The sequence below is a fragment of the Dendrobates tinctorius genome, unplaced genomic scaffold (genome assembly GCF_039654945.1).
Source record: "Dendrobates tinctorius isolate UK_male_01 unplaced genomic scaffold, ASM3965494v1 ptg000113l, whole genome shotgun sequence".
Classification (NCBI taxonomy): domain Eukaryota; kingdom Metazoa; phylum Chordata; class Amphibia; order Anura; family Dendrobatidae; genus Dendrobates; species Dendrobates tinctorius.
In genome coordinates this window covers 337,945-363,224 of record NW_027361781.1, presented here as the reverse complement: position 1 = coordinate 363,224, position 25,280 = coordinate 337,945, and the positions used below count along the sequence as shown (strand labels likewise).

General features: G+C 42.6%; 1 protein-coding gene across 1 annotated transcript in view; it reads left to right on the top strand.

The window, feature by feature from the left end:
- Window positions 1–25,280, top strand: part of LOC141100980 (CD5 antigen-like) — a 36,337-nt gene that overhangs the window by 3,321 nt on the left and 7,736 nt on the right. The window contains exons 3-4 of the mRNA XM_073589750.1: window positions 6,169–6,486; window positions 10,635–10,952. Coding sequence (XP_073445851.1) covers window positions 6,169–6,486; window positions 10,635–10,952 — 636 coding nt within the window. The remainder of the gene's footprint in view (window positions 1–6,168; window positions 6,487–10,634; window positions 10,953–25,280) is intronic.

Here is a 25,280-nt window from a genome sequence, read left to right as displayed (position 1 = left end):
TGCTCTATTCCCATCTAAGACTCGGAGGCACAACAGCGACGTGTGAGCCAAAGGAGATAGAAGGCTACAGCTGTCTGCCATACGAGGTAGATCCAAAAGGGAAGAAGAAGGAGGAACGTCAGTGTAACACTGTACTGCATGTACCTCAAGTAAGCGCTAGAGAGGAGACTACACAACCCATCTGATAGAGAGATTCCTAAGTTGCTTCCAGGCTAATCAGCTCCTGTGCCATCTGTAATCTGGACTCTGGACTGCACTTACAAAGTAAAGGTAAAGAAACTACACTTTGCTGTGTCCTTGCCTTCTTCCTACAACTTCTTCAGCACTGCTACATCTTTGTGCCAGACACTGCACCCGCTTCCCCAACACCCATCCTCTTCATCTACACTGCCCTGGGACTACTGCCCTGCCTGTGGAGGGCTATAACATCACCGCTGCACCCCACCATCTGTCCCAGAGGATCTGTGTGCAGCGTTGGTTAACACCTCCCTTGCCGAACACCACAGGTGGCGTCACGAATCACTCATAAACTTTATTCCATTACTCAACCCCTTTTACATGGGCGCCCAGGGCCACGGACCGGGTCACCGCTGCTGTGACATTCCCCTCTGAAGGACCAGCCCGGTACCGAGTACCCCACAGCCGTGGGAGGGTGACCCAACAGCAACACATATCAGAAAGGTTGCGCCCGGGCCGTGTCCACCACTGTGTAACATCCCCTCTTTTTTTTACAACAGTCTGTAAATGTTTGGGAAGTGAGGAGACCAATTGCTGGAGTTTTGGGAGAGGAATGTTGTCCCTTTATTTTCTGATGTAGGACTCTCTTTGCTTTTCAATCCAAGGTCTTTGTCTGATTTTTTCATTTTATCATGTGCCTAATATTTTCTATTGGTGAAAGGTAGGGACTGCAGGATGCCAATTCATCACCCAAACTTTTCTTCTGTGAAGCCATACTGTTGTGATAGGTGCTGTATGTGGTTTAGCATTGTTTGCTGAAATGTGCAAAGCCTTACCTGAAATAGACATTGCCTGGATGGAGCATATGTTGTTCTAACACCTCCATATAATGCTTAGCTCTGAATTGAAAGTGACTTACAAGATGTGTAACCTGCCAGTGCCATAGGGACTAATGCAATTTATATTGAGAAACTTCTTTCTGACATTGTTCCACACTTTTTAGACAAAGTTGCTCACAGATTGATGACCTCTGACCATCTTTGCTTCTGAGAGACTCGGCCTCTCTAACATGCTCTTTGTAACAAATGGTCATGTGACTTAGTTGTAAATTAACCCTCCAGCTGTTTTTTATTGGTAACACTACATTTAAAATTTTACACAGTATCCCAATTTATTTGAATTGTCGTTGTATACTAAAAATGTTCCAAAGATTTTGTCCCCAATAATCTATTGTGTCTATGAAATGATAGGTTCAGATTGGAGCTCCACTGTCCACAGCTAGTAAAATGTTAGAAAGATATAGTAAAGAAAGGGGGCTGAATTGGCCCCAAGGGTCCTGGCCCCTTTTTTTTACCCTGTAAGGTAACGTAATTCAATAGTAAGGCCTACGTACATTTTTAGTATCAACAGATATACCCTATGGACAAAAGTATGTGTACCATAATCATTAATATAGAGTTAGTCCCTCTTTGCTTCCACTATTCTGGGAAGATGTTCTACAAGATTTTTGTGGTATCTGAGTGAATTTTTGCCCATTCAGCCAGAAGACCATTTGTGAGATCAGATCCTGATGTTGGAGGACAAGCCAGTCTCACAACTTCTGGTCTAGCTCATCCTAAAGGTGTCGGATGGGTTTGAGGTTTGGTCCTGTTCTTCAACACTAAACTCCTCCAGTCATGTCTTTATAGACATTGTGGTGTGGGCACAGTCATGGGGAACAGAAAAAGGCCTTACCCAAACTCTTAACACGTCTCAATAATATCACTCACAGGGATGGAGGAAAGACAGGTTATGAATGGACTTGTTACACCACCTACTACAGGATGGTGCTGTTATCACTGAGCTCTTTTCCACCAGCAGTTCTGTCACATTAGTAAAGGCAGAAGGCACGGCGAGGGGCCAGATACAGCTCTGGTAAAAATTAAGAGACCACTGCACAGTTTTATAAAAATCAGCTTCTCTACATGTCTGACAGCCATTCCATTCCAGTGTCAGTTGAATTCCAACCAGAGTACACCTCATTCTACTTAATGTGCTTCTGTTTAGGTGATCACCTGAACCAAATCTTATTTAACGAAGGAAAGTATAAAAAACCCTGCTGTGGTGTTCACAATCCTCGTGCAATAAGACAAGCTGGATGGCAAAACAACTGCTAGTAATATTCCAAAAGTAATAGGATTGAAAAAAATAACTTTTCACCATGCCAAAGGAGTTGAAAAGCAAAGTCTTGATTGAGGAAACTAAGGGCTCAATTCTGGCTTTACTAGCAGAGGGATACAGTGAGCGTCATGTTGCCTCCATCCTTAAAATTTCTAAGATGGCAATGCATTACAACAAGGTCAAGCAGCAGACATTGGGGACAATAAAGCTACAGACCAGCAAAGGGCAAAAACGACTCTCCACTGACCGGGATTACCGTCATCTTATTCGAATGTCACTCAGCTACCGCAGGATGACATCAAGTGACCTACAAAAGGAATGGCAAATGGCAGCTGGGGTGAAGTGCATGGCAAGAACAGTACATAACAGGCTCCTAGAGGCAGTGCTCAAGTCATGTAAAGCTAGAAAAAAGCATTTCATCAATGAGAAACAAAGGAGAGCCAGGCTGAAGTTTGCAGAAGACCATAAGGATTGGACCATAGAGGACTGGAGTAAGGTAATCTTCTCTGATGAGTCTAATTTTCAGCTTTGCCCAACAACTGATTGTCTAATGGTTAGACGGAGACCTGGAGAGGCGTACAAGGCACAGTGTCTTGCACCCACTGTGAAATTTGGTGGAGGATCGGTGATGATCTGGGGATGGTTCAGCAAGGCTGGAATTGGGCAGGTTAATATTTGCGAAGAACGTATGCATCAAGCCAGATACAAGGTTATCCTGGAAAAACAGTTGATTCCTTCTGCTCAGTCAATGTTCCCCAACTCTGAGGACTGGTTTTTCCAGCAGGACAATGCCCGATGCCACACAACTAGGTCAATCATTGTGTGGATGAAGGACCACCACATCAGATCCCTGTCATGGCCAGCCCAATCTCCAGACCTGATCCTCTGGAATGTAATCAAGAGTAACTTGGATTGTCACAAGCCATCAAACAAAGAACTCCTTAAATTTTTGTACCAGGAGTGGCATAAGGTCACCCAAAAGCAGTGTCAAAGACTGATGGAAAGCATGCCAAGACTCATGAAAGCTGTGATTAAAAATCATGGTTATTCCACAAAATAATGATTTCTGAACTCTTCCTGAGTTAAAACATTGGTATTGTTGTTTCTAAATGATTATGAACTTGTTTTCTTACCATTATTTGAGGTCTGCAAGCACTGCATTTTTTTGTTATTTTGACTATTTCTGATTTTCTGAAAATAAATACAAAATTTATTGCTTGGAAATTCTAAGACATGTTGTCAGTAGTTTATAGAATAAAAGAGCAATTTACATTTTACTCAAGAATATACCCATAAAGAGAAAAATCAGAAAAAATGAAAATTTTGCAGTGGTCTCTTAATTTTTGCCAGAGCTGTATTATACGCTAGGGTTGAGGGCCGGAGCTTCTACACCAGGGCAATGTTATACACCTGGGACAATGTGACCAGATATTATACATTGTGGGTGAGGAACCAGATGTTATACCGTGGGTTCAGTTTTTCATTCTTTGTTTCATTGCAGCCATTTGGTAAATTCAAAAAAGTTCATTTTTTTCTCATTAATGTACACTCTGCACCCCATCTTGACTGAATTAAAACAGAAATGTAGAAATTTTTGCAAATTTATTAAAAAAGAAAAACTGAAATATCACATGGTCATAAGTATTCAGTCCCCTTTGCTCAGTATTGAGTAGAAGCACCCTTTTGAGCACGTACAACCATGAGTCTTCTTGGGAATGATGCAACAAGTTTTTTACACCTGGATTTGGGGATCCAATGCCATTCTTCCTTGCAGATCTTCTCCAGTTCCATCAGATTGGATGGTGAACGTTGGTAGACAGCCATTTTCAGGTCTCTACAGAGATGCTCAATCGGGTTTAGGTCAGGGCTCTGGCTGGGCCAGTCAAGAATGGTCACAGAGTTGTTCTGGAGCCATTCCTTTGTTATTTTAGCTGTGTGCTTAGGGTCATTGTCTTGTTGGAAGGTGAACCTTCGGCCAAGTGTGAGGTCCGGAGCACTCTGGAAGAGGTTTTCATCCAGGATATCTCTGTACTTGGCCGCATTCATGTTTCCTTCAATTGCAACCACTCATCCTATCCCTGCAGTTGAAAAACACCCCCATAGAATGATGCTGCCACCACCATGTTTCACTGTTGGGATTGTATTGGGCAGGTGATGAGCAGTGCCTGGTTTTCTCCACACATACCACTTAGAATTATCACCAAAAAGTTCTATGTTTGTCTCATCAGACGAGAGAATCTTATTTCTCATAGTCTCGGAGTCCTTCATGTGTTTTTTAGCAAACTCATATGTCTTGCACTGAGGAGAGGATTCTGTCGGGCCACTCTGCCATAAAGGCCCAACTTGTGGAGGGCTGCAGTGATAGTTGACTTTGTGTAACTTTCTTCCATCTTCCTATTGCATCTGTGGAGCTCAGCCACAGTGATCTTTACCTCTCTCACCAAGGCTCTTCTCCCACGATTGCTCAGTTTGGCTGGACAGCCAGGTATAGGAAGACTTATGGTGGTCCCAAACTTATTCTATTTAAGGATTATGGAGGCCACTGTGCTCTTAGGAACCTTGAGTACAGCAGAAATTCTTTGGTAACCTTTTCCAGATGTGTGCCTTGCCACAATTCTGTCTCTGAGCTCCTTGGCCAGTTCCTTTGACCTCATGATTCTCATTTGGTCTGACATGAACTGTGAGCTGTGAGGTCTTATATAGACAGGTGTGTGCCTTTACAAATCAAGTCCTATCAGTTTAATTAAACACAGCTGGGCTCCAATGAAGGAATAGAACCATCTCAAGGAGGATGACAAGGAAATGGACAGCATGTGACTTAAATATGAGTGTCTGAGCAAAGGGTCTGAATACTTATGACCATGTGATATTTCAGTTTTTCTTTTTTTAAAAAATTTGCAAACATTTCTACATTTCTGTTTTTTTTTCCATTCAAGATGGGGTGCACAGTATACATTAATGAGAAAAAAATGAACTTTTTTGAATTTACCAAATGGCCGCAATGAAACAAAGAGTGAAAAATTTATAGGGGTCTGAATACTTTCCAAACCCACTGTACGTGAGGGGTGATGGGCCGTTTGTTATATATCTGGGGCAAGAGACCTGATATACACCAAGGAGCAAGGGGTTGGATGTTATATATTGGGGGCAAGGGACCAGATCTTATACAGTGGGGGCGAGGGGCTGGATGTTATACACTCGGGCCGAGGGTTTGGATGGAAAACACTGGGGGTGAGGGGCTTGATGTTATACACTCGGGGCGAGGGGCTGGATGTTATACACTGGGGCAGAGGGGCTGGATGTTATACACTGGAGGGTGAGGGGCTGGATGTTATACACTGGGTGCTAGGGGCTTGATGTTATATCCTGGGGGCAAGGGACTGGATGTTATACAACTGGGGGTGAGGGACCATATGTTATACCATGGGGGAAGAGAGGCTGGATGTTATATACTTGGGGCTAGGGGCTAGATGTTAAATACTGGGGGAGAGGGTCTAGGTGTTATATATCTGCGGGCGATATACACCAGAGGCAATGGGGCCAGTTGGTTTACACTGGGAGCAATAGGTGTTAAATAAAAACCCACATAGTGTATATCTTCAGCACGCTCCAAAATGAATACACCCTTCCTCCTCACTCACTAAAAAGGCCCCCTAAACAAATACAGAACCCAAATCAGACCCTTAAAATATTCCAAACCTCATAGCAGACCTCTAAATGCAGATCAGATACCCTTTAGAACCCAAAACATGTCTCCTAATATGTTGTACCATCATATACAGAGGTGTCTAATAATGTCCCAGTTACAATCTGTCTTCTTGCGGATTTTAGAAAAGTTCCTGAAAGTCAAGCTGGTGAGTGGGAGCAGTCGTTGTGCAGGGAGACTGGAGGTGAAACATGATGGGGAATGGGCCACTGTGTGTGACTATAACTGGAGCAAACTCAATTCCAAGGTGGTGTGTAAAGAGCTAAATTGCGGTTCTCCTATATCCGCCATGCCTTGTGGTTCGCTAAAAAAAGGAAGCGGCACTATCTGGATGAATGAGGTGAAATGCATCGGGGATGAGAAATCTCTAAATGAATGTCCGGTGTCTCCTCTGACCAAACACAAGTGTTTCTACAAGCAAGATGTCTGGGTGACATGCAGAGGTATGAAATCATTCCCCATTATAATGTGTTACCAGTTCAGAGTCCAGTTCAATTAATGTTAAGAAATGCAAATGTGTCAGATATAGATAGATAGTAGATTATAGATAGATGATAGATAATAGACTGATAGATAATAAATAGATAGATAATAGATAGATAGATAGATAGATAGATAGATAGATAGATAGATACAGTGGGGCAAAAAAGTATTTAGTCAGTCAGCAATAGTGCAAGTTCCACCACTTAAAAAGATGAGAGGCGTCTGTAATTTACATCATAGGTAGACCTCAACTATGGGAGACAAACTGAGAAAAAAAAATCCAGAAAATCACATTGTCTGGTTTTTTTTTCATTTTATTTGCATATTATGGTGGAAAATAAGTATTTGGTCAGAAACAAGCAATCAAGATTTCTGGCTCTCACAGACCTGTAACTTCTTCTTTAAGAGTCTCCTCTTTCCTCCACTCATTACCTGTAGTAATGGCACCTGTTTAAACTTGTTATCAGTATAAAAAGACACCTGTGCACACCCTGAAACAGTCTGACTCCAAACTCCACTATGGTGAAGACCAAAGAGCTGTCAAAGGACACCAGAAACAAAATTGTAGCCCTGCACCAGGCTGGGAAGACTGAATCTGCAATAGCCAACCAGCTTGGAGTGAAGAAATCAACTGTGGGAGCAATAATTAGAAAATGGAAGACATACAAGACCACTGATAATCTCCCCCGATCTGGTGCTCCACGCAAAATCCCACCCCGTGGGGTCAGAATGATCACAAGAACGGTGAGCAAAAATCCCAGAACCACGCGGGAGGACCTAGTGAATGAACTGCAGAGAGCTGGGACCAATGTAACAAGGCCTACCATAAGTAACACACTACGCCACCATGGACTCAGATCCTGCAGTGCCAGACGTGTCCCACTGCTTAAGCCTGTACATGTCCGGGCCCGTCTGAAGTTTGCTAGAGAGCATTTGGATGATCCAGAGGAGTTTTGGGAGAATGTCCTATGGTCTGATGAAACCAAACTGGAACTGTTTGGTAGAAACACAACTTGTCGTGTTTGGAGGAAAAAGAATACTGAGTTGCATCCATCAAACACCATACCTACTGTAAAGCATGGTGGTGGAAACATCATGCTTTGGGGCTGTTTCTCTGCAAAGGGGCCAGGACGACTGATCCGGGTACATGAAAGAATGAATGGGGCCATGTATCGTGAGATTTTGAGTGCAAACCTCCTTCCATCAGCAAGGGCATTGAATATGAAACGTGGCTGGGTCTTTCAACATGACAATGATCCAAAGCACACTGCCAGGGCAACGAAGGAGTGGCTTCGTAAGAAGCATTTCAAGGTCCTGGAGTGGCCTAGCCAGTCTCCAGATCTCAACCCTATAGAAAACCTTTTGGAGGGAGTTGAAAGTCCGTGTTGCCAAGCGAAAAGCCAAAAACATCACTGCTCTAGAGGAGATCTGCATGGAGGAATGGGCCAACATACCAACAACAGTGTGTGGCAACCTTGTGAAGACTTACAGAAAACGTTTGACCTCTGTCATTGCCAACAAAGGATATATCACAAAGTATTGAGATGAAATTTTGTTTCTGACCAAATACTTATTTTCCACCATAATATGCAAATAAAATGAAAAAAAAACAGACAATGTGATTTTCTGGATTTTTTTTTCTCAGTTTGTCTCCCATAGTTGAGGTCTACCTATGATGTAAATTACAGACGCCTCTCATCTTTTTAAGTGGTGGAACTTGCACTATTGCTGACTGACTAAATACTTTTTTGCCCCACTGTATGTAAGGCGGCCAAGGTGGTAGTCGTGACAATGGGCTGTACTGTTCCCACACCCTGACGCCCCACAGATGAAATACAATGTGTCTTCTGCTGCATGTGTCGCGTGCTTAACAGTACACTCACATTTACTGTCACGCCAGCTCCGCTTCCACAAGCTCCACAAACCAATGCAGAGATAATGTCCTTTTTTAACAATTCAACTTTACTTGGCAGAAGGGTATCCATCACAAATGCAGCATAATGTACACAGAGCGGCATCTCTCAAGCTTTCCCTGCCTTCCCGGCACCTTCTATTCCTTCTGCAATCCCTGCCTCGCTTCTGTCAATCCCTGCCTCGCTTCCAGCAATCCCTGCCTCGCCTCTGGCAATCCCTTAGCCATCCAGGCCACCTAGCGTTGTTCCAGGGCCCCTATCTTGGCATTCTCCAGATGCGCTAACGGGTTGTTATCAGTGCGCACCAGCACCTCCGAGCCGGACAAGTATTCCGCGAATCTCTCCATCATGGCCCACAACAACGCCAGCAACTCCAGCTTGAAGGAACTGTAGTTATCCGGGTTGCATTCGGAATTGTAAAGGGACCGGCTAGCATAGGCGATCTCCCTCTCTCTCCACCATCACTAGACAGTGGTTGTATCCTTGGTGAGCCGGCCTGATGGTCAAATAGTCGATGGTCAACAGTTCCAGGGGGGCTGAGGTTACTATCGTCTGAGTACAGTAGGAGCTCTTTGTTTTGGGGACTTGGCCAACTCACAGGCCCAACAAAGTCTACAAGCCTCCTCGACCGCTGCTCTTAGCCGTGGGTGGTAAACAAACTGCTGTAACCACTGGTGAGTTTTTTCAAGACCGGAGTGAGACCCTTTTTTGTGGGCTTCAGTGGCCACAGTAGACAGCACTGTCTCTGGAATCACCACCTGCCAGGAAGCTCCAAGCTCCTTCTGTAGTTGAACCTTCCGATATAACAACCTGTTTCTCATCTGGAGGTGTTCCCACTGCCGGAGTATCTTCAATGCTTCTGGCATCAGAGCACTCCGCTGTTCCTGACTATGCAGTTTCTTCAGTGTTACCCATTGTCTGAACAGAGGAAGTTCACGATCTTCCTGCTGCAACTGGACCTACTCATCCTGAGATCTTCCCAACACTCCTTCATGATGGTGGGGTCTGTATTTGGTCCAGTGTGGCCGCCACGGTTCCAGCGGTCTTTCAGAACCGGGAAACCTCCTCTTCCTCCAGCACCTCATCTTTACTCTTTCCCGGTGGGGCATGTCTTGCTCTGGATAGGGCGTCAGTGTGGGTGTTCTCCGCTCCTCTTTTATAAGCGATTCTGTAGATAGATATAGATAGATAGATAATAGATATGAAGCGATGGCTGGGGAACCACCACGGAGCAGGGAGTCTACGGTACACAAGATGAGGTGCAAACAACAAAGGGTAAATGTATTGGAAGGCAAGGAATGAAGTGGATAAGGAAGGTGCATACAGGGGTAAGCAGTGGCAAAAGACAATTTATAAGAGTTTGTATTCTTTAGCTGGGCAGTCAAATAGCACGGTGCTCCAACTATTACAGGATCAATATATTTCACACAGGCAAATCCAAACAATGAACAAAGAATGATGCTACTCTACGTATAACCTCCCTGGCCTCTACGAAACAGGCCACACTGCTGCCGTGTTCTATCTGTTGAAGCCTACACTAGGCCCTGACATGTGCACAAATGGGAACAAACTCACAGTAACGTTGGGGACTTAGGTCCAGTCCCGGGGGCCCCCAATAGTCCAGTATGGTGGTACACAGCTGTCTGGTAGATGCGTGACACGTAGTCTTCTCCTTGCTTCAGGGTCCTGGAGGTGATCCTGGAAACTGTAAATCCTTTTCTCGGTCTCTTCGTGGCTTCTCAAAATAGCACAGGACAGCCACCTTTGCTATACCCGAAGGGTCTGTTCAATTTCACAATTCCAATATATCCCAGGCTGTGAGACCTTTTTCACAGCTACAAGCACAGCCGTTCTCAGCAGCAGCTTCCTTCTCTGTCTGTCTCACAGGCTCAACTCCTCCCCTCTTCAGTCTTGGCCGTTCATAACACAGTCTTTTGCAGGGGGAGCAGGACATTCCATCACACCAAACAAGGGGGTGCTGTCTCTTAAAGTGGCAGCGTGTCTCTTACTGTCCATAACAGCACCACCCACTTACAGATACATAGATAGATAGATAGATAGATAATAGATAGATAGATAGATAGATAGATAGATTTAATACCCACTCAATGTTCTTTATATTCAATTATTTGTTATGATTTTATTTCTAAATTTACTTCTACATCCATATTTATAACTAAATGTCATTTTAACAGAACCTTTCAAGATCAGACTTGTGGATGGGCCCAGCAGATGCAGCGGGAGGTTGGAAGTCTATCATGATGGTCTGTGGGGTAGCGTATGTGATGACCTCTGGGATGACCGGGACGCCAATGTTACATGCAGTCAGATAGATTGTGGATTCTGCCAGCCGTACAAACCAGGGAGGAAGAGGTTTGGTAAATCAAGCGGAAAAATCTTGTTAGATGATGTCCAGTGCAACGGAAATGAGCCATCACTGGAAAAATGCAAGCATCGCATGTGGTCCTACCATGATTGTACCCATGATGAGGATGTGAGTGTGTACTGCAAAGGTGCGTTTACTGTGTAATCCTTGTCTGACTCTTCCTTCATTGAAGCATTTTTATCCTTAAAATGCCGTGTCTATTTCTGTGAAGGCATTAAACTGTATCTAAACCCGCTAAGCACATGTGCAGATTTAATAAGTTATGTGCATACACTGGAAGCCTTTGCTACTGCTCAGTGTTTGCGCAGGAATAGGGGCAGCAAGGCAAAGCCAGGAAAAAGCCTAAGTTGGTAAATTACATGACTGCCACCAATATGCGACTATTATAAAACAACTGCTGTAATACCGCCCCCTATGTACAAGACTATAACTACTATAATACTGCCCCATATGTACAAGAATATAACTACTATAATACTGCCCCTATGTACAAGAATATAACTGCTATAATACTGCCCTCTATGTACAAGAATATAACTGCTATAATACTGCCCTCTATGTACAAGAATATAACTGCTATAATACTGCCCCCTATGTACAAGAATATAACTACTATAATACTGCCCCTATGTACAAGAATATAACTACTATAATACTGCTCCTATGTACAAGAATATAACTACTATAATACTCCCCCTATGTACAAGAATATAACTACTATAATACTGCCCCTATGTACAAGAATATAACTACTATAACACTGCCTCCTATGTACAAGACTATAACTACTATAATACTGCCCTCTATGTACAAGAATATAACTGCTATAATACTGCCCTCTATGTACAAGAATATAACTGCTATAATACTGCCCCCTATGTACAAGACTATAACTACTATAATACTGCCCTCTATGTACAAGAATATAACTACTATAATACTGCCCCTATGTACAAGAATATAACTACTATAATACTGCCCCTATGTACAAGAATATAACTACTATAATACTGCTCCTATGTACAAGAATATAACTACTATAATACTCCCCCTATGTACAAGAATATAACTGCTATAATACTGCTCCTATGTACAAGAATATAACTACTATAATACTGTCCCTATGTTCAACAATATAACTAATATAATACTGATCACTATGTACAAGAATATAACTACTATAATACTGCCCTCTATGTACAAGAATATAACTACTATAATACTGATCCAATGTACAAAAATATAACTACAGGGTGGGCCATTTATATGGATACACCTAAATAAAATGTGAATGGTTGGTGATATCAACTTCCTGTTTGTGGCACAGTGGTATATGGGAGGGGGAAAACTTTTCAAGATTGGTGGTGACCATGGTGGCCATTTTGAAGTCGGCCATTTTGGATCCAACTTTATATTTTTTCAATGGGAAGAGGGTCATGTGACACATCAAACTTATTGAGAATTTCACAAGAAAAACAATAGTGTGCTTGGTTTTAACATAACTTTATTTTTTCATGAGTTATTTACAAGTTTATGACCACTAGAATAGAGGTACAGAGAGATACATAAAGTGCATGTATACTAATGCCAGAAGCCTCGCCAACAAGATGGAGGAATCGGAGTTAATGTTGTTGGAGCATAATTCTGCCATGGTGGGGATATCTGAGACATGGCTGGATGAGAGCCACGACTGGGCGGTTAATTTACAGGGCTATAGTCTGTTCAGAAATGACAGTACAAATAAGCGAGGGGGAGGCGTGTGTTTATATGTAAAATCATCTTTAAAACCCATCCTGCGTGATAATATATATGAATCTAATGAAAATGTAGAGTCCCTGTGGGGGGAGATAAGGGGAGGGGGAAAAATAATAAATTACTGATAGGGGTTTGTTATAAGTCTCCAAAAATAATGGCAGCAACAGAGAATATCCTCATAAAGCAAACAGATGAAGCTGCGACTCAAGGAGAAGTCATTATTATGGAGGACTTCAACTACCCTGAAATACATTGGGGAACCGAAACCTGCAGTTCCAGCAAAGGTAATAGGTTTTTGACTACTATGAGAGACAATTACCTTTCACCACTGGTTCAGGACCCAACAAGAGGGGGGGCACTGCTAGACCTAATATTAACCAACAGGCCAGACCGCATATCACATGTAAGGGTTGGGGGTCACTTGGGTAATAGTGATCACTAGAGTTGAGCGATACCGTCCGATACTTCAAAATATCGGATCGGAATGCATCGGCCGATCTTTAAAAAAAGTATCGGTATCGCCGATGCCGATACCGGAAGTCCCATTCAAGTCTATGAGACTTCCGGTATCGGAATTGGAAAAACCCTTTCCTGCCCTTGTACAGCCTCTCGGGGGTCTGTACGGGCCTTCCGGGGGTCTCTGCCGGCCTGCCGGGGGTCTGTGCCGGCCTGCCGGTGGGCTGTGCGGACTGCCCGGGGTCTGTGCACCCTGTGGGGGTCTGTACCGGCCTGCCAGGGGGCTGTGCCGGCCTGCCGGGGGGGCTGTGCTGATGTCCGGGGGTCTGTGCAGGCATCGTCCGATGGGACTACAAGTCCCATCGGGCGATGCCTGCTACCATGACAGTGATTGACACATTAACCAATGATGGGACAGTAGTAGTCCCATCATCCGGCTAATGTGTTAAATGTAAAAAAAAAAAAAAAAAAAAAAAATACTACATACATACATACTATATACACTCACTGGCCACTTTATTAGGTACACCATGCTAGTAAGGGGTTGGACCCCCTTTTGCCTTCAGAACTGCCTCAATTCTTCGTGGCAGAGATTCAACAAGGTGCTGGAAGCATTCCTCAGAGATTTTGGACCATATTGACATGATGGCATCACACAGTTGGCGCAGATTTGTCGGCTGCACATCCCTGATGCGAATCTCCCGTTCCACCACATCCCAAAGATGCTCTATCGGATTGAGATCTGGTGACTGAGGAGGCCATTTGAGTACAGTAAACTCATTGTCATGTTCAAGAAACCAATCTGAGATGATTCGAGCTTTATGACATGGCGCATTATCCTGCTGAAAGTAGCCATCAGATGTTGGGTACATTGTGGTCATAAAGGGATGGACATGGTCAGCAACAATACTCAGGTAGGCTGTGGCGTTGCAACGATGCTCAATTGGTACCAAGGGGCCCAAAGAGTGCCCAGAAAAAATTCCCCACACCATGACACCACCACCACCAGCCTGAACCGTTGATACAAGGCAGGATGGATCCATGCTTTCATGTTGTTTACGCCAAATTCTGACCCTACCATCCGAATGTCGCAGCAGAAATCGAGACTCATCAGACCAGGCAACGTTTTTCCAATCTTCTACTGTCCAATTTCGATGAGCTTGTGCAAATTGTAGCCTCAGTTTCCTGTTCTTAGCTGAGAGGAGTGGTACCCAGTGTGGTCTTCTGCTGCTGTAGCCCATCTGCCTCAAAGTTCGACGCACTGTGCGTTCAGAGATGCTCTTCTGCCTACCTTGGTTGTAACGGGTGGCAATTTGAGTCACTGTTGCCTTTCTATCAGCTCGAACCAGTCTGCCCATTCTCCTCTGACCTCTGGCATCAACATGGCATTTCCGGCCACAGAACTGCCGCTCACTGGATTTTTTTTCTTTTTCGGACCATTCTCTGTAAACCCTAGAGATGGTTGTGCGTGAAAATCCCAGTAGATCAGCAGTTTCTGAAATTCTCAGACCAGCCCTTCTGGCACCAACAATCATGCCACGTTCAAAGGCACTCAAATCACCTTTCTTCCCCATACTGATGCTCGGTTTGAACTGCAGGAGATTGTCTTGACCATGTCTACATGCCTAAATGCACTGAGTTGCCGCCATGTGATTGGCTGATTAGAAATTAAGTCTTAACACACAGTTGGACAGGTGTACCTAATAAAGTGGCCAGTGAGTGTATATGCTACATACATACTACATACATACTACATACATACTACATATATACTACATGCATGCTACATACATACTACATGCTACATACATACTACATATATACTACATGCATGCTAACTACATACTACATGCTACATACATACTACATACATACTACATGCATGCTACATACATACTACATATATACTACATGCATGCTACATACATACTACATGCTACATACATACTACATACATACTACATGCATGCTACATACATACTACATGCTACATACATACCACATATATACTACATACATACTACATGCATGCTACATACTACATGCTACATACATACCACATATATACTACATACATACTACATGCATGCTACATACATACTACATGCTACATACATACTACATGCATGCTACATACATACTACATGCTACATACATACTACATACATACTACATGCATGCTACATACATACTACATGCTACATACATACTACATACATACTACATATATACTACATGCATGCTACATACATACTACATACATACTACATACATACTTCATACATACTACATACATGCTACATACATACTACATGCTACATACATACTACATGCTACATACATACTACATATATACTACATGCATGCTACATACATACTACATGCTACATACATACTACATACATACTACATGCATGCTACATACATACTACATATATACTACATGCATGCTACATACATACTACATGCTACATACATACTACATACATACTACATACATACTACATGCATGCTACATACATACTACATGCTACATACATACCACATATATACTACATGCATGCTACATGCATGCTACATACTACATGCTACATACATACCACATATATACTACATACATACATGCATGCTACATACATACTACATGCTACATACATACTACATACATACTACATACATACTACATGCATGCTACATACATACTACATACATACCACATATATACTACATACATACTACATGCATGCTACATACTACATGCTACATACATACCACATATATACTACATACATACTACATGCATGCTACATACATACTACATGCTACATACATACTACATACATACTACATACATACTACATGCATGCTACATACATACTACATGCTACATACATACCACATATATACTACATACATACTACATGCATGCTACATACTACATGCTACATACATACCACATATATACTACATACATACTACATGCATGCTACATACATACTACATGCATGCTACATACATACTACATGCTACATACATACCACATATATACTACATACATACTACATGCATGCTACATACTACATGCTACATACATACCACATATATACTACATACATACTACATGCATGCTACATACATACTACATGCTACATACATACTACATACATACTACATACATACTACATGCATGCTACATACATACTACATGCTACATACATACCACATATATACTACATACATACCACATGCATGCTACATACTACATGCTACATACATACCACATATATACTACATACATACTACATGCATGCTACATACATACTACATGCTACATACATACTACATACATACTACATACATACTACATATATACTACATGCTACATACATACTACATGCTACATACATACTACATACATACTACATGCATGCTACATACATACTACATACATACTACATACATACTACATACATGTATGCTACATACATACTACATGCTACATACATACCACATATATACTACATACATACTACATACATGCTACATACATACTACATGCATGCTACATACAATACATTCATACAATACATACATAGACCTACAGTACATATAACATAGAGTAACATACTTACCAATACTTGTCACATTGTTCCCCGAAGCCATTGTCGTCTACGGAATAAATACAGCTTTTACCATAAAGTGAGACTAGGGATTTTTTTTTTTTAAGTGGCGGAGGAATACAGTGCGGAAGGATACCTACCTTCCGTCATTGGATTCCTGCAGCCCGTAGAGAGCGGCAGCATCAGCTGATGCTGCAGTTCTCTACCCAAGATCGTCGTGGGACACACTCGTGGACTGCTTCGGATCATGGGTGAGTATTTTTGTGGTTTGTTATGTTAATATTTATTCCGTAGACGACAATGGCTTCGGGGAACAATGTGACAAGTATTGGTAAGTATGTTACTCTATGTTATATGTACTGTATGTCTATGTATGTATTGTATGTAGCATGCATGTAGTATGTATGTAGTATGTATGTAGCATGTAGCATGTATGTAGCATGCATGTAGTATATATGTGGTATGTATGTAGCATGTAGTATGTATGTAGCATGCATGTAGTATGTATGTAGTATGCATGTATGTAGCATGTAGCATGTATGTAGCATGCATGTAGTATGTATGTAGTATGTATGTAGCATGTAGTATATATGTGGTATGTATGTAGTATGTAGTATGTAGCATGCATGTAGTATATATGTAGTATGTATGTAGCATGTAGTATGTATGTAGCATGCATGTAGTATGTATGTAGTATATATGTGGTATGTATGTAGCATGTAGTATGTAGCATGCATGTAGTATGTATGTAGTATATGTGGTATGTATGTAGCATGCATGTAGTATGTATGTAGCATGTAGTATGTATGTAGCATGCATGTAGCATGTAGTATGTATGTATGTAGTATGTATGTAGCATGTAGTATGTATGTAGCATGCATGTAGTATATATGTAGTATGTATGTAGCATGCATGTAGTATGTATCTAGTATGTATGTAGCATGCATGTAGTATATGTGTAGTATGTATGTAGCATGTAGTATGTATGTAGCATGCATGTAGTATATATGTGGTATGTATGTAGCATGCATGTAGTATGTATGTAGTATGTATGTAGTATTTTTTTTTTTTTTAAACATTTAACACATTAGCCGGATGATGGGACTACTACTGTCCCATCATTGGCTAATGTGTCAATCACTGTCATGGTAGCAGGCATCGCCAGATGGGACTTGTAGTCCCATCGGACGATGCCTGCACAGACCCCCGGACATCAGCACAGACCCCCGGCAGGCCGGTACAGACCCCCACAGGGTGCACAGACCACCGGCAGGCCGGCACAGCCCCCCGGCAGGCCGGTACAGACCCCCACAGGGTGCACAGACCACCGGCAGGCCAGCACAGCCCCCCGGCAGGCCGGTACAGACCCCGGGCAGTCCACACAGCCCCCCGGGCAGTCCACACAGCCCCCCGGCAGGCCGGCACAGCCCCCCGGCAGGCCGGCAGAGACCCCCGGAAGGCCCGAAATGACGGCGCATCATGATGCGCACACACCGCGCATCATGATGACGTCATTTCGGCTGTCAATCAACTTTGAACTTCCGATTCCGATGCCCGATATTGAAAAAATATCGGATGTCGGTATCGGAATTCCGATACAGCAAGTATCGGCCGATACCCGATACTTGCGGTATCGGAATGCTCAACACTAGTGATCACAAATTAATAAGTTTTCATGTATCCTTTAATAAGATGTGTAGTAGAGGGGTTACAAGGACACTAAACTTCAGGAAGGCAAATTTCCAACGGATGAGAGATGATCTTGGTGGAATTAACTGGGACGATATCCTGAGACATAAAAATACACAAAGAAGATGGGAGACGTTTATTAGCATCCTGAATAGGACCTGTGCACAATATATACCGTATGGGAATAAACATGCCAGAAATAGGAGGAAACCACTATGGCTAAATAGAGCTGTAAGGGGCGCAATAAGAGATAAAAATAAAGCATTTAGAGAATTAAAGCAAGTGTAATGATGAGGCATTAACTAAATACAGAAGATTAAATAAATTCTGTAAAAAGCAAATCAAGACAGCAAAGATTGAGACAGAGAGACTCATTGCCAGAGAAAGTAAAAATAATCCCAAAATATTCTTTAACTACATAAATACTAATAAACTAAAAAATGATAGCGTTGGTCCCCTTAAAAATAGTCTGGGTGAAATGGTGGATGAGGATGAGGAAAAAGCCAAAATGCTAAATGACTTTTTTCAACAGTATTTACACAAGAAAATCCCATGATGATAACATGATCAGGGATAAAAATTCTCCATTAAATGTCACCTGTTTAACCCAGCAGGAAGTACGGCGGCGTCTAAAAGTCACTAAAATTGACAAATCCCCGGGCCCGGATGGGATACACCCCCGAGTACTGCAGGAATTAAGCACAGTCATAGATAGACCATTATTTTTAATCTTTAAAGATTCCATAATAACAGGGTCTGTACCACAGGACTGGCGTATAGCAAATGTGGTGCCAATATTCAAAAAGGGGACAAAAACTGAACTTGGAAGTTATAGGCCAGTGAGTTTAACCTCAACTGTGGGTAAAATCCTGGAGGGTTTTCTAAGAGATACTATACTGGAGTATCTGGAGAAGAATAACCTCATGACCCAATATCAACATGAGTTTACAAGAGACCGCTCCTGTCAGACTAATCTGATAAGCTTTTATGAAGAGGTAAGTTCCGGACTGGGCCAAGGGAATGCAGTGGACGTGGTGTACATGGACTTTTCAAAAGCTTTTGATACGGTGCCACACAAAAGGTTGATACATAAAATGAGAACAATGGGGATAGGGGAAAATATGTGTAAGTGGGTTAAGAGCTGGCTCAGGGATAGGAAACAAAGAGTGGTTATTAATGGAGCACACTCGGACTGGGTCACGGTTAGCAGTGGGGTACCACAGGGGTCAGTATTGGGCCCGCTTCTTTTTAACATATTTATTAATGACCTTGTAGGGGGCATAGAGAGTAGAATTTCAATATTTGCAGATGACACGAAACTCTGCAGGGTAATCAATACAGAGGAGGACAATTTTATATTACAGGAGGATTTATGTAAACTAGAAGCTTGGACTGATACATGGCAATTGAGCTTTAATGGGGATAAATGTAAGGTCATGCACTTGGGTAGAACGAACAAGATGTATTATTATGTGCTTAATTGTAAAACACTGGGCAAAACTGTCACTGAAAAAGACCTGGGTGTATGGGTGGACGACAAACTCACATTTAGTGGCCAGTGTCAGGCAGCTGCTGCAAAGGCAAATAAAATAATGGGATGCTTTAAAAGAGGCATAGATGCTCATGAGGAGAACATAATTTTACCTCTATATAAGTCACTAGTGCGAACACACTTAGAATACTGTGTACAGTTCTGGTCTCCGGTGTATAAGAAAGACATAGCTGAACTGGAGCGGGTGCAGAGAAGAGCGACCAAGGTTATTAGGGAACTAGGGGGTCTGCAATACCAAGACAGGTTATTACACTTGGGGTTATTTAGTTTGGAGAATTGAAGGCTTAGGGGTGATCTTATTACAATGTATAAATATATGCGGGGACAGTACGAGGACCTATCTAATGATCTTTTTACTCTTAGACCTGTGACGGGGACAAGGGGGCATCCTCTACGTCTGGAGGAAAGAAGGTTTAAGCATACTCACAGACGCAGATTCTTTACTGTAAGAGCAGTGAGACTATGGAACTCTCTGCCATATGATGTGGTAATGAGTGATTCCCTACTAAAATTTAAGAAGGGACTGGATGCCTTTCTTGGAAAGTATAATATTACAGGGTATATACACTAGTTTCCTTAATATTGCGCTGATCCAGGGAGCTAGTCTGATTGCCGTATGTGGAGTCGGGAAGGAATTTTTTTCCCCAATGTGAAGCTTACTGTTTGCCACATGGGTTTTTTTGCCTTCCTCTGGATCAACATGTTAGGGCAGGTTAGGACAGGATATGGGTTGAACTAGATGGACTTAAGGTACTGTCACACTAAGCGATATTGCTAGCGATATCGCTATGTCTGATACTTACCTACGACCGGCTCCCCCGCTTGTTATCGCTGATCACGCGAGAACGTCCTGGACTGTTTCTCGTCATCAGCTTCCTGCGGCGCTTCCTGCTGTGACGACGAGCGACGAGCGTGGAGCCGGGCGGGAGGACGCAGGATCGCCTAGTGTGACAGGTAAGTAGCGACCCCCGTCCCCAGCGATGTCGCTGGTGAGATCTGCCTGTGTGGCAGCTCACTAGCGACCACTTAGCGATGCACCAGCGATCCTGACCGCGTCATATCGCTGGTCGGGATCGCTGGTACATCGCTAAGTGTGACAGTACCTTTAAAGTCTTCCTTCAACCTTAATAACTATGTTACTATGTTACTTATAAAAGGAGACCAGTAGAAGCGCTACTGCAGCGCGAAACGGCTGTCGTCATTTCCACTCCCGCTCCCATCCTCCCTATGCCGATGTTTTAAAGTATTGGAATAAAGAAGATTTTAACCGGTGAGTGCCGTCCGTTTTCTTTTTTGGTGTAGCTGCTGTGACTAATTGCTTTGGAGTGGCACCCCGGTTTATGGAGCACTTCCCATAGTACGCATATTTGCAGTACCAGCTTATACAGCTATTTGTGCAATGAATGAGCTTCCCGGCTGTGCGGATGAACACTTTGTTGGAGTTACTTATAAAATGTGTTCAAAGTGCTGCCCACATACTAATGTGCCACAAACAGGAAGTTGATAACACCAACCATTCCCATTTTATTTAGGTGTATCTATATAAATGGCCCACCCTGTACTGTAATACTGCTCCTTTGTACAAAAGTATAATTATTATAATACTGCTCTTATTTATAAGAATATAATTAGAATCTAGGATGAAAACAATGAACAGATACCCGGAAGTAAATAAATACCTGTAATACATGTATAAAACCATAGGGTACTTTGTAGTGCTGTGCTCGGTGCCCGTGCATGGCGTCCTGTTCTGTCACCATGCGGTGATGAAAGCTTACTCACCACCCCTGCCCGTGGAGCAATCCTTGGCGTGCTCCAGTCCCTGCCTTCTTTATTCTCTGTGCACTCCGCACTGTGTCTCGGTGGCGTGCCTAGGGCGCAGGTGAATTTTGCATTTCATTTGGAAATCAAGGTCCCAGAGTCTGGAGGAAGAGTGGAGAGGCCACAATCCACGCTGCTGGAGGTCTAGTGTGAAGTCTCCACAGTCAGTGGTGGTTTGGGGAGCCATGTCATCTGCTGGTGTAGGTCCACTGTGTTTTATCAAGACCAACGTCAGCGCAGCCGTCTACCAGGAAATGTTAGAGCACTTCATGCTTCCCTCTGCCGACAAGCTTATTGGAGATGGAAATGTCATTCTCCAGCAGGACTTGGCCCCTGTCCACACTGCCAAAAGTACCAATACCTGGTTTACACACAACAGTGTCACTGTGCTTGATTGGCAGCAAACTCGCCTGACCTTAACCCCATAGAGAATCTATGGAGTATTGTCAAGAGGAAGATAAGAGACACCAGACCCAACAATGCAGATGAGCTATAGGCTGCTATCAAAGCAACCTGGGCTTCCATAACCCCTCAGCAGTGCCACAGGCTGATCGCCTCCATGCCATGCCACATTGATGCAGTAATTGATGCCAAAGGAGCCCGACCAAGTATTGAGTGCATTTACTCATCATACATTTCAGGAGGCCAACATTTCGGATTTTAACCCCTTTACCCCCAAGGGTGGTTTGCATGTTAATGACCGAGCCAATTTTTACAATTCTGACTACTGTCCCTTTATGAGGTAATAACTCTGGAACGCTTCCATGGATCCCGGTGATTCTGACATTGTTTTCTCTTGACATATTGTTCTTCATGATAGGTGTAAAATTTCTTTGATATGACTTGCGTTTATTTGTGAAGAAAATGGAAATTTTCCAAATTTGAATTGTCATGCCTTTAAATCACAGAGATATGTCACACAAAATGCTTAATAAGTAACATTTCCCACATGTCTACTTTACATCAGCACAGTTTTGGAACCAAATTTTTTTTTGTTAGGAAGTTATAAGGGTTAAAAGTTGACCAGCGATTTCTCATTTTTACAACACCATTTTTTTTAGGGACCACATCACATTTGAAGTCACTTTGAGGGGTCTATATGATAGAAAATACCCAAAAGTGACACCATTCTAAAAACTGCACCCCTCAAGGTGCTCAAAACCACATTCAAGAAGTTTATTAACCCTTCAGGTGCTTCACAGGAATTTTTGGAATGTTTAAAAAAATGAACATTTAACTTTTTTTCACAAAAAAATTACTTCAGGTCCTATTTTTTTATTTTCCCAAGGGTAACAGGAGAAATTGGACCTCAAAAGTGATTGAGCAATTTGTCCTGAGTACGCTGATACCCCATATCTGGGGGTAAACCACTGTTTGGGTGTATGGCAGAGCTCGGAAGGGAAGGAGCGCCGTTTGACTTTTTCAGTGCAAAATTGTCTGGAATTGAGATCAGACGCCATGTTGCCTTTGGAGAGCCCCTGATGTACCTAAACAGTGGAAACCTCTCTATTCTAACTCCAACCCTTACCCCAACACACCCCTAACCCTAATCCCAACCCTTACCATAACCCTAACCATAGCCCTAACCATAATGGGAAAATGGAAATAAATACATTTTTTTTTATTTTATTATTTTTCCCTAACTAAGGGGGTGATAACAGGGGGTTTGATTTACTATTTATAGAGGGTTTTTATGTTTGGCAGCTGTCACACGCTAAAAGACGCTTTTTATTGCAAAAAATACTTTTTGCATCATCACATTTTGAGAGCTATAATTTTTCCATATTTTGGCCCACAGAGTCATGTGAGGTCTTATTTTTTGCGGGACAAGATGACGTTTTTATTGATACCATTTTTGGGCACATGACTTTTTTTATCGCTTTTTATTACGATTTTTGGGAGGCAGAATGAACAAAAACCAGCAATTCATGAATGTCTTTGGGGGGTGCGTTTACACCGTTCCGTGTGTGGTAAAATTGATAAAGCGGTTTTATTCTTCGGGTAAGTACGATTACAGCGATACCTCATTTATCATTTTTTAATGTTTTGGCGATTTTATACAATAAAAACAATTTTATATAAAAAATAATTATTTTTGCATCGCTTTATTCTACGAGCTATAACTTTTTTATTTTTTTTCTGATGACGCTGTATGGCAGCTCGGTTTTGGCGGAACAAGATGATGTTTTCAGCGGCATCATGTTTATTTATATCCGTCTTTTTGATCGCGTAGTGTTCCACTTTTTGTTCGGCAGTAAGATGATAAAGCATTGTTTTTTTGCCTTTTTTTAAGGGGTTCACTAAAGGGGTTAACTAGTGGGACAGTTTTATAGGGCGGGCCGTTACGGACGCAGTGATACTAAATATGTGTACTTTTATTGTTTTGTTTTTTTACATAAAGAAATGTATTTATTGGGGAATATTTTTTTTTCTTTATTTAGGATTTTTTTAAAAAAAATATTTTTACACATGTATTTTTTTTTCACTTTTTAACACTGTTCCAGGGTGGGATATCACTATATAGTGTCAGATCGCCGATCTGACACTTTGCACTGCACTGTGTCAGATCAGCGATCTGACAGACAGTCCAGGCGGCTTCTCAGCACCTGCTATCAGCAGGCACTGACAAGCCACCTCCCTGCAGGACTCGGAAGGACTCCGTGGCCATCTTGGATCCGGGATCCTGCAGGAAGGAGGCCCTCAGAGCAAAACGATCACATCGCGTTGTTCTGAGGGTCTCAGGGAAGCACGCAGGGAGCCCCCTCCCTGGCCGATGCTTCCCTATGCCACTGGAACACTGCGATCATGTTTGGTCACTGTGTGCCGGGGGTTAATGTGCCGGGAGCGGTCCGTGCCTGGTGTCAGCTGTGATAATCAGCTGACACCCGGCCGCGATCAGCTGCGCTCCCCCTGTGATGACGTACTATCCCGTCCACGGTCATACGGGCCCGGGTCACCTGGACAGGATAGTACGTCAAATGTCAGAAAGGGGTTAAAATAATTTTTCAAGCTGGTGTTATAAAGTATTCTAACTTACTGATATAATGAGTTTTGGGTTTTCATTGGCTGTAAGCCATAATCATCAACATTAACAGAAATAGACACGTGAAATAGATCACTCTGTGTGTAATGACTCTATATAATATGAGTTTCACTTTTTGCATTGAAGAACTGAAATATACTAACTGTTTGATGACATTCTAATTTAGTGAGAAGCACCTGTAAATGCTCCCAGCAGGTGCTAGGATGTATTTAGTAAAAAGTGCTTGCACCTGCAAGGTGTCTTCCAGCCAATAGCTGCAAGACATCTTGTATAAAAGCACCCTCCCCTACTGGGAGATGCCTGGGAAACGCCTATAGTTCTGTTAGATGGTTGCTGGTAACTGTATGTTGCCAGATCCCCTTCCCTAGTCTGATAGTATCCCATATCCTGAGTAGCCGTGAGTCTGCCACAGTTGCTCTCGTATTCCCATGACTACTTTGGCTGTGTAAATACCCCGTAGCCTCATTGGTGGTATCTGTCTGCTACCTAGGGGGCTGAATACCCAGGCCAGAACTGTGA